At 31.5% G+C, this 11724-nt stretch overlaps 2 protein-coding genes across 7 annotated transcripts in view; both read left to right on the top strand.

The window, feature by feature from the left end:
• The window catches only part of LOC113550046 (serine/threonine-protein kinase tousled-like 2), a 41851-nt gene extending 34256 nt beyond the window's left edge, over positions 1–7595 (top strand). For 5 of the 6 annotated variants that reach the window (XM_026951650.1, XM_026951651.1, XM_026951648.1 and 2 more), the window contains 12 exons: positions 3435–3857; positions 4014–4217; positions 4330–4577; positions 4647–5016; positions 5083–5286; positions 5366–5457; positions 5518–5665; positions 5761–5872; positions 5936–6074; positions 6148–6259; positions 6334–6441; positions 6626–7595. In XM_026951650.1, the coding sequence (XP_026807451.1) occupies positions 3435–3857; positions 4014–4217; positions 4330–4577; positions 4647–5016; positions 5083–5286; positions 5366–5457; positions 5518–5665; positions 5761–5872; positions 5936–6074; positions 6148–6259; positions 6334–6441; positions 6626–6859 (2394 nt within the window). In that variant the 3' untranslated portion in view covers positions 6860–7595. The remainder of the gene's footprint in view (positions 1–3434; positions 3858–4013; positions 4218–4329; positions 4578–4646; positions 5017–5082; positions 5287–5365; positions 5458–5517; positions 5666–5760; positions 5873–5935; positions 6075–6147; positions 6260–6333; positions 6442–6625) is intronic. The other variant, XM_026951653.1, reaches the window with a different exon arrangement.
• A 1569-nt stretch (positions 7596–9164) lies between these two features.
• Positions 9165–10600, top strand: LOC113548940 (39S ribosomal protein L22, mitochondrial). The gene is made up of 3 exons (XM_026950049.1): positions 9165–9501; positions 9568–9781; positions 10294–10600. Exons 1-3 carry the CDS (start codon positions 9277–9279, stop codon positions 10512–10514), a joined length of 660 nt encoding a protein of 219 aa, XP_026805850.1. The 5' UTR covers positions 9165–9276; the 3' UTR covers positions 10515–10600.
• Positions 10601–11724: the final 1124 nt, after the last annotated feature.

Below are 11724 nucleotides of genomic sequence, written 5' to 3' on the forward strand. Positions count from 1 at the left end.
ATGTCGTTGATACTTGGATATTATTATTATGTTTACCATATACCATCCGCCGTAGCAGTGGCCAGTATTGTGCACACAGTGTGTATATATATATTATATATAGTATTATATAGTCTCGTCGTCATCGTCGTCGTAGCTGTAGTCGTTCCCTGCCAATATACAGTTGGAGAGGAACAAGGGGATGTACCGAAAAGGGTTGGGTAGTTTATAAACCATATATATATATATATGTATGTGTTTATTTACAAAATCAATAGTTCGCACGGGTTATATGTATGTAAAAGGTGGAAAATCGGGTAACGGTCACACACACAAACACGCATATATAATATATAGGGATGTGATGGGTGTGAGGGGTATAGTAGTAGTAGTAGTAGTATAGCACTACTACTAGCTGCAGCAGCTGTATATAGGGTATAGGCCTTCTTCTAATCGATACGTCCTCTTTCTCGGCAGCATCGGCATACATATCCTCCGTCTACGCATTATATTATAACCCTTCGTTTTTGAGACGACCCCAAAACGCGTGTGAACACTCCTTCTAAACAGACCGAAGTTTCCAGTCTGTCGCCTCCAGTCATTGACTTTCGCACTACTCGTTTATATACGATGTTATACACTTTGGCGATGGTTTATCAAACATTTTGATCGCCATATTTATGTTTACAGCGACGCTAAAATTTATGTCGAAAAATCCCTCACTGTGTATGTTGTCGTCGCCGTAAGGTTTGCGTGTAATCGATTGACTTTTATGAAAAGCCCGACCAAGACGACGACAATAACTTGTGCACGGTGTAATTATATATATATATATATACATACCATAGCTAAATTACAATATAGTGCACGACGCAGTATGGTTATCGTGCCCGGTTGTCGGGAGGCGGCGGCGGCAGCGGCTAAATACGTAGGCGAGGTGGAAAAACGGATTTACTGAATCGTCGCTGGTGACGGCGGCGGGGGGGATCGGTCACGTCACCCTCCCTCCGACCACTACCTTTCACCCCGTCGCAGTCGTCATGGTATTATAAGAATCGGTTTGGCAACGTCGGGCAACAGAAGCTGTGTGTGTGTGTGTGCTGTGGGCTTGTGGCTGCTGCCCGGCAGAAAACTGTGTGTATATAAATGAATATAACAGAAATGTAATTCCCCTCGCCGTCATCATCTCCCCCAGTCACATAGTAGGTACCCCGTAACTCCTCTCTTTCGTGCACCACGTATTGCCGTCGTCGTCGTCGTCATCATCATACCAACCGACACACCGTAGTGCGATCTACCCCCTCTCCTTACACCGAACTTATCCTCCTTACCCCTCTGGCCCGACTATTGTGTATGTGTGTATTTATCTGTGTATATATACATATATATTTATATACAACACGCACGTACACACTTACACTTATATATATATATATTATTTGCTTCCACCCCCGCTGCCGTCGCCCCTGCAGTGTCCCGGTCGTTCGCGTATACACATCGATTCGTTGTAAAGCCGACAGTGTTGACAATCGACCGATTTCCTCCTCTCGGCGAGTAACAATATTGTACATTATATATGTTATATATATATTATACGAGCCGTCCCAAGCCGCGTCGCGTCCAAATGGATAATAGCTAGGTGTTGCGACGGCTGCAGCAAAGGCGAATTCACACGACGTGGTGGTTGTTGTCCACAAGACGCCCGTTCGTGTGTATACAAATAATAATATAACATATGATACTCGTCCGAAAGTTTTCTCCGATGACGCGGATACGCCAAATAATAATATAATTATGTGTAGCTTGCACAGTAGTTGGTAGGCATTTTATATAGGTATATTTTATACCGCTGAGGTACAGTTGACGGCGGTCGGCCACTTCCGGGGTCACGCTCGAGAGAAGGGATACCGATTTTCCGGTCAGACCGTGCGGCGTTGTTATGTGTGTGTGTGTGTGTGTGTGTGTGTGTGTGTGTGTGTGCGTACTACACTCGTGTAGTTTGTATACATATAGTAAAGTGCTTTTGCTGCGACGGCGTTGGTGTGTTTAGGATTTTTCAAATGGGATTATACCTATCGACATTATACACAATGCGTCAACCGAACCCGTACTTCGTTTGTACATCGCGATATCTCGCGCCTAACCCTACTACACGACGATGGAAGTCATCGCCTCTTACTGTGATGCGTTTACTCGTTTTTCTACGTGTGGATGATACAGTGATTTAATACGTCGTTTTAGAAATGCCTTCCGAGAGGCTGATCGACCAAATATGTACCGCATATACGTTTCGTAGATAACAGTACTGCAATATCGCTGGTATTGTGTCGTGGTTAACGCCAGAATGGATATCGCTTTGAATTCCGGTTTAGAACCGCGCGCGTAACGGTCGACGAAAAATAAACTTTAACGGTTTTCCTCTTTTGTCGATCGAGATATTTCCGCAGTATATGGTTCACGTTCGTCGAAGAAATTTTTTTTTAAAGATATATTTTGCAACGAGAGTGAATTTTATTCGTCCGTTTTTAGCATCATATTATAAATGTCGTTGTTATATTATTATAATATGACGTCATATCTAATAGTATTTCTTACCGGCCATATTTTTTTTTTATAAAGTATGATTTAATCGTTTTCTAGTTGTATGTATTGCACAATGTATATAATATTGTTTAGGATCAACGCGTAAAAATTAAAAAAAAAAATTAGATATACGATTTTCGTGATTATTTTTACATTCATTTTTATTTTGTATTTCATCGAGAAAAAGTGTTGCTTATTCGAAATATTTATGTCGTAAAGTCATGTTGTATATTTTATCGTTTCTCCGAGGTGGCCGATGATTCGATGTCTATACATAAAGAGATAGATTTTATCATATAATATTATTTCATGATTATTATTTTTTATTTTTTTTTTATCGATTTTTACTACGTTACTCTACTATAAATTGTATTTTGTACACTTGTCCATTGTACAGTAATTATTTAATGTGCTGTTTGTGTGGGTGTTTTTTTTTCATAACTCGAGCTTGATCAATAATAATACTTCGTACTTTAAAATAATTAAAAACTGGACTTTATAAATTATTGATATTTTAGCTAACTGTTTCGTATGTTTACAAGCATGATATTCTGGGTTTTGTTTGTAGTCGTCGAAGAAGAATAATACCTATTACCTAAAATATCATTATTATAACTTATAAATACACGTTATTATCAAAATTTGAAATCGATGCTACGATAAGGCTTGTTCGCGAAAACTGCTTCATAGAAAAAAAAAATAAACATGACATCCCTTCCATTCTATCCCGATAATTAGTAATTATTATTATAGACTGTGACATAATATTATTGTTACCGTGCGTTGGTCGTCGTTTATATTGTATTAATCTAATAATGTATACTTATGTAATATAATTTTAATTTTGTATTTCCGTTTTGTGCATTTTATAGATGTCGGCCGGGACTCAGCTGCAGATGGCTCCGCAGGCTGGCCAAATGCACCTACCACACCCTCAACCGGGGAGTACTATTCATAGCCAAGACTCGAATATGAGTACAGGTTCGTCGCACAGCGATAAGGAGCAGGACACTCCGGAAAAAGCCAACAGTATCACTCGCACTCCTACCGAGCGCAAGCGCAAACGGAAAATAGACGATATAGCTAGCAACAAGCAACAGCAGCAGCAGCAACCGCAACCACCAAATATGGTGGTTGGGGGGCCCCCTCCACCCCCGCCAAGGTCGGTCGCCGACACCAAGAAAATAAACGACTACTTCACCAAGCATGGCGCCCATCCCGTGTCCAACCCGATAAGACACGGCGGGGCCAAGTCACCGTCGCCAGGCGGACCGCCACAACAAGGTTACCCCATGGTGAGTGTAATTCGGAAGAAAAATTTTTAAAAATGTTTATATATATAAAAAAAAAAAAAAACCAAAACCAAAACATAAATAAAAATTTTTCCACCGAAGAAGAACTCGTCTGTTGTCGGCAATAACAATAACAATGATTTCTCGTTTCGTTTTTAGTTTAATCCGGCGAGTGGGCCTCAAGCATTGAGTCCCGTACTGACTCCGGACTATGTTTCCATACTCCACCCACCTAGGATTAACTCTAGTTCCATTACAAAATGTATACAGACTGATTTAACGAGTCATGCAATCCAAGAGTTTGAATGTCAGGCTTCTTCGGATTTGGAACTCAGAAATAATAAAATTGATGATTTGAATAGGGTAATGCCATTAGTTTTTAATCGCTTGTATAATATTATAATTACATAATTGATTAATAATAATAATAATAATAATAATGATAATAATAATAATAATAAATATTTGATTTTAGACAAATGAAGAACTGAAACACCAATTAAGCAGTCAACAGAAAACAATCGAGCAGCACAAGTCGCATATAAATAAGTGCATTGAAGTGGTGAAGAAGCTGTTGAAAGAAAAGTCAAATATTGAAAAAAAAGAAGCAAGACAGCGGTGTATGCAAAACAGACTTCGACTTGGTCAATTTGTAACGCAAAGGGTTGGTGCACAATTTCAAGAAAATTGGACTGATGGCTATGCATTTCAAGAATTGTCTAGGTATGTGTGAAACATTTTTTTTTCGTAGTCAGATAATTTATGGTTAATATATTGTTATTCATTGAGTAGAAGACAAGAAGAAATAACATCAGAAAGAGAAGAGATTGACCGACAAAAAAAGATGCTGGTCAAAAAGCGGCCATCAAATAGCGAAACTGGTGGACGCAAACGAGCTAGTAGTCAGTCGGGTACAGGAAGTAGTAGTTCGAGTACTAACAGTGTACCTATCAATTCAACACCCTCAGTTTCTACACCACCCATAACGCTACCCAGTGCAAGTATCAACAATAACCAAGTGACTGGTGCTACAACAGGTACGGTCTTGCACAACGGTACTGTAGCCCCATCGTCCGCATTGGACACAGCAACGTTCCTAAAGCCAGAAGCTGTTCCGGGTTTATCGTGGCAAGAGTATTATGAAGCAGATGAGATACTCAAGGTAATTTTCATTATGCCATATAATCAATGAAATGATAAATAAATAAATTTGTTTTTATGTGTATAGTTGCGACAGTCAGCATTGAAAAAAGAAGATGCTGATTTGCAGCTAGAAATGGAGAAGTTGGAGCGAGAGAGAAATTTACACATAAGGGAACTGAAAAGGATTCATAATGAAGACCAATCTAGGTTCAACAATCACCCTGTGTTAAATGACCGTTATTTGTTGCTCATGTTGTTGGGGAAAGGTGGCTTCAGTGAAGTCCACAAAGTGAGTATTAAACTGTTACCATTTGTTGTTAATTCTTTTCTTGTATTCATTTAAATTATATTTTTATTTATTTTCACAGGCGTTTGATTTAAAAGAACAACGTTATGTAGCATGTAAGGTTCACCAACTGAATAAAGACTGGAAAGAGGATAAAAAGGCTAATTATATAAAGTAAATCATAGCATTTTTAAAGTCTTAGTTCATAGAAAATTAATAAATAATTTTTTTCAGGCATGCACTGCGAGAGTACAATATTCATAAATCTTTGGACCATCCAAGGGTTGTTAAATTGTATGATGTGTTTGAAATAGATGCAAATTCGTTTTGCACTGTACTCGAATATTGTGATGGACATGATTTAGATTTTTATTTAAAACAGGTAAGACAAATACCTAACTAAAATCACCAAAATAATGTATAACTTACTTCATAAATAGTACCTAAAATAATGTTACCAATTTTTAATCTTTAAAGCACAAGACGATAGCTGAACGAGAAGCTAGATCAATAGTTATGCAAGTGGTATCCGCACTTAAATATTTGAATGAGATCAAACCTCCTGTGATACATTATGATTTAAAACCTGGTATGTATTATTTATTTCAATTATGTAAATTAAAACAATTGTTCATTTTGAAATTTGTTGTAGGAAACATATTACTAACTGAAGGTAATGTCTGTGGTGAAATAAAAATCACAGATTTCGGCCTTAGTAAAGTGATGGATGAAGAAAATTATAATCCAGATCATGGAATGGACCTAACATCACAAGGAGCTGGAACATACTGGTGAGTAATGGAATTAAAAAAGTATATTTTTATAAAAATGTAATATAAAAAATAATTGTATATTGTTTTTTAGGTATCTGCCACCAGAATGTTTTGTAGTTGGTAAAAACCCACCTAAAATATCATCTAAAGTTGACGTTTGGAGCGTTGGTGTAATATTTTATCAATGTCTGTACGGCAAAAAGGTAATATAACTTTTATTATTAAAATTGCTTTATACTTGATAATAATTATTTATTATTATTATTATTTCTTACAGCCTTTTGGTCATAATCAATCTCAAGCTACAATTTTAGAAGAAAATACAATATTAAAGGCTACTGAAGTACAGTTTGCCAACAAACCTACCGTCAGTAATGAAGCTAAGGTATATAAACATTTTTAATTTTATATATCAACTTAACATGTATTTTTACATGTTAGTTATGATTTATTAATATTAGATTAACCATTGACATTTAAATTGTATGGGACTAAATAATCTAACAATGTTTAAAAAAAGTAAATATTAATATATAAGATATTGGTGTAATAAGATGTTTTTTTTACAGAGCTTTATTCGTTGCTGTCTTGCGTACCGTAAAGAAGATCGTATTGATGTGTTCACCTTGTCTAGGCATGAATACCTACAACCACCATTACCAAAACATGGCCGTCAGTCAGCCAACAATCAACAACAGCAGCAGCAACAACAACAACAGCAGCAACAGCAGCAGCAACAAATATCAGCTGCTAATTTTGCATCTGGCATGTTCGGTAACATGAATGCATCTAGTTCATCCTAAGACCAAGATAGTTAACAATAATTACTAAATAATTATATATAATATTATGTGAACGGACAATATGTTAAACACGCCTTGTGCCATTTGGATTAAATTATTTGACCAAATAAAAAATGGTGTTCACAAACGGCCTTAGGAAATTTTAATTGAATGATCATTATTATTATAATATTATTATATGAATGTACTAGTCAAATCGTTTTTGTCACTGCTGCAAATGAGTTCCTGAGTACATTTATGATTATGTTTTACTATTACCTAAAATTAAAATAGTGATACTTGTTTTAGAATCACTTGATTCTTGCAGAACACAATTTTAACTGTACTCTGTACACACTATGAAAGTAAGATTAGATTTTGATAAAAAAAAATGTGAAAAAGAATGGAAGCTTTAATTTATATACTATTTTCTGCGAATACCTAATATGTTAGATTTCATTATAATGATATAATTGTCCCATCATCACAATTTATTTTTATTTTTTGCTTTGTACAGTTTCACCATTATTATTATTATTTTTTTTGTATATATATTTGTATAAAAATATTTGTATATATTAACTGATTTTTTTTTTTTGTAAATGACATGTGAATTCGATATAAGAATTTCGACGATAAAATGTTATTTAGTTTGTTTATTGTTAACACAAAAATGTTTATTTTGTTGTGATAAAAAAAAAAAAAAATACGCGAAAAGAAATTGTGGAGAAAAAGAAATATTAATATATAATAATAATAATAGTTTTTCCTTAACATTTGGAAAAATTGAAAGGCGGTTTTTTTTCGAGCCAATGAGACTTTATAATTATTATTTTAGACACACTAGATTTGTTGTAAGGTTTATTACTATCTTTAGTAATAACAAACATTGTATAATTATTATTGATACTATTATTATTACTATTATAAAAATAAAAGAAAGTGAATTTAAAAAAAAAAAATGTGTATCTATATCTTTTTTACTCAAATGTGTACCCTATTATGTTCAAATTATTGTTATTATTATTATTTTTTGTCAATAACACTTAGTGTTTGGTTTTGTTTTTTTTCCATTCAATAATGTTCTTAATATTATTTTTATGATTTTAATAACTACTCGGATGTGTAATTAATAATAATAATAATAATAATATTGATAAAAAAGAAAAATCCAATCATTTAATAATATATTTCGAATAATAATTATAGTTTATTGACTATTGATATATGAAATGCATTATTTGGTAACTAATTAAAAATATTAATTGTATATTAGCAATACTATTGTTTTAAATTGTATGTTTACAATAGTAATATAATGGCCATACTGAGTGCAATTAAAGTTAATATTTTTAAATTAGGTTTTGTTAAGTTATCGTATAATATGTAATGGCCAATCAAGTCAAACATAAATTAACAGTTTATCGGAAACCACAAAGAAGATGATACTTATTTTCTGATTCAACGTTGTAGATGAGATAAAATTGTTGAAAATTGTATCATATTTCCATTGGCTATTAATTTATATGTGTTAAACAAACCATTATTGATTCTTCAAAATAAATGATGAAAACAATATATGAGTTTACCGGAAGTAAATAAAAACAGATCTATATTGAAATTTGGTGCTTTCAATAACCATATATACTGTACATCATATCTGTGGCAAATTACTTTGAAGTTTAAAGTTTGATTGAATAGTGTTATTGTTATGTTTAGGACTAAGATATCAATGAAAAGTGCATTATTTTTTGGGATTCTATAACAATGAATTTCAAGTACCTACTTAATTAATTTAATCTAATAGATGCTTTAAAAATTTTATTTCACATTTTTAGAGCACTAATTAGTTTTTGGTTATTTTTAAAAGTACCCGATGATTGATAAAATTCCAAATTAGATACAAAAATACTTATATACAAAACAAAATATTTTTTTTATAAACCAGTTCTATATTATTTAGAACATGTACATAATATATTAATACATACATCAATACATCATGTGGAATAATTAAAAAGAAAAAATAATGATGCATTCACAAAAATATTGTAAATCCTTAAATACCATTTTGAAAATGTTCCCTACCCCTACAAAAAAATAAAATATCGATAATATTTGATATTAAATTAAACATTATTCTAACTAGGCAAATTCATTATTGTCTAAATTTTTCAAAATATTGTATTACATGCTATTCTCAACGCTATCTAGTAGTTAATACTATAACAAAAATTACTAATGTTTGTTCATCTGATCTTTTTATATGTGACCATGCGGATCTTATTAGTTATTTCTTATCAAATAATAATATTCTGTTAACATTACTATTTAATATTTACTACAAATAAAATTCCAGAGATTTTAGTGTTTTAGATTAATTTAGTCATTATTTATTACCCATTTCATACTTTTTCAGTTCTATTCCTTTTATAGAAATGTTAAATTGTATAACCAACAAGTTGACGTTATTTTATCATAGTAGACCTCCATCAAGTTACAACAATCTTAAGGAATGTGTGGCACTGCTTACTACACCCAAAACAGATTTTAGCACTTCTTCTATCAAATTAGCCGGTTCAGAGAAAGATCCTAAACGTTGGTTAGCGTATAACGATGTTATTTATCCACCACAAGAACCCGGTGAAGAGAGAAGACCAGCTGTATGTTAACTATTGTATTTATGCAGTTATGTATGTTGAATTCAGTATTTTATTTGAATGTTACAGTATGTATGTCACCAAAAGTTAAATATCAAATATAGTCCAAAAAAAATGTGGTATGTCGCAAGTTTTGTACGTGGCATGTCTGTTGACGAAGCACTTAAACAATTACCCATGGTCGGTCGTAAAGGTGCCACTATAGTGAAAGATACTATTTTAGAAGCTCAACAGCTAGCTGTTGAAAACCATAATGTCGAATTTAAGACAAATCTATGGATTGGTAAGAACAGCAACTTTAAGTTTATATCTCACATTTTTGTTGTAACGTTTCTATGTTTAGTTCTAACATATTAACATTATCTTAAATATCTTTTACTATAAATGAATACTCAGTAATCTATACTTTTTATTCATTTTTAAATTACTTTAATTCAATATTCTAATTATTTATTTATTATTTATTTAAATATATAAATTTAATATATAGAGATGTAGACACTCGCAGGAAAATAAATTACTTCATTTTTAGAACAGAATTATTTTAACTTTCTGTTTGTTGAAAACAATACACCTACATTTCATCTTATTATAAAATCAACAATAATAAGGTTATAATGAAAAATGGATTATTAGAAAGTATTAATTTAAATGTTTGTAATAATATGATCGTTGAAAGTAATATTTTAATTAAAAATACATTTTAAAGGTTTACTACTTTATATGCTATGGTTTTGATTTAGAACAAACATGTGAAACAGTATGTTAAAATTTAATAATTTTTTTTTATTTTAGCCGAATCATTTTGTGGTAAAGGACCTGTGATAAAAGGTATGCGTAGACATGCAAGGATGCGAATGGGTGAAATAATGTACAGGCACTGTCATTATTTTGTAAGATTAGAAGAAGGGACACCTCCAGAAAATTATTATTATAGCTGGCCTAAGACAGGCCCAGCTCTGTTAGCCCAGTGGATTGATGAAATCCGTGATCGTAAAATTCAAGGATCATTATAAGTCATATTTAAAGATAAAAATTAGTGATAAGAAATATATTTGTTTATGTATTTACTAAAATTAAATAAACAAATTTTGTAAACTTATATCAAACATTTTTGATTTTATAGTTGTTATTTTAGTATTTAGTCTATTCAGATTAAGAGTGGTACTTGGGACCAGGCAACTGACTTGTGCGCATATGTTTTGTTCTGAAGGCCGGAAGGTCTCGTTTAAAATGGTGGAAAAAGCATCTGATTGCCGTAAACAAAAATTGATTGTCTATCAGTACTTCTCTTATTATTATAAATAATTTAAAAACTGTGTCGATAAAAAAATAAGAAGAACAACTAAAACGAATAAAATTATTAATAGACAATGCATAAGTATTTTGCATTATTTTAAATTATGGTTTTTATAGTTGTAATTTCTATCTTCAATATTTTATTTATTATTCAAATATTATAATTAATTTAAATATGCAGACCAATTTATACTCTGAAAATTATAATTCATTAATTGTATATAATAAATACCTATATTTTTGACACAAAATATTGGGACCTAGATAGGTGAAAATAATTAAATAATGAGTAAAAATATACAGTGGAGGACAGTGAATATGAATTTAAATGTTTTATATAAATAAAAATAAAAATAAATACTTAAATGCATGAATACATTTTTTAATAAGGGTTTTATATTTTAAAAAAGGTAAAAATCTTATGACGTAATATTATATATTTGTGATTGTCATGTTCCTGAGGTAATTATTAATTTGCCTATTACTTTCCAAACAGTTTAATATGTTGATATAATAGTAAATTTTAGTATTGATCATACATAATATAATATATTATCCAATGGATAATATCCATAACTATTAACTATAGCCTACTTTTAAGTAAATAGCTATAAAACTTTTAAAAATTAATGTTACATAGTTATGTTAAAAAACCAAATTTTTCAAAAATAATGTTTGGATTGCATTATTGGCCCCTTTTAAGATTTCCACATAATATTATTTTTTAATTGCTTATAAACATTGAACATGAATAGTACAGCACTTATAACTTATTAGTATGCGACTAAGTTTGAAAATGTATGTTTATTTCTTTAAATATATATATATATAGGATAGATTTAGTATTTTATAGTTTAACCACTTTAACCTAACTTAATAATATGTAGCCATGTAGGTATTATGGTTTTAGCTCATACTATTATATTA

Source organism: Rhopalosiphum maidis, chromosome 4 (genome assembly GCF_003676215.2).
Source record: "Rhopalosiphum maidis isolate BTI-1 chromosome 4, ASM367621v3, whole genome shotgun sequence".
Taxonomy (NCBI): Eukaryota; Metazoa; Arthropoda; class Insecta; order Hemiptera; family Aphididae; genus Rhopalosiphum; species Rhopalosiphum maidis.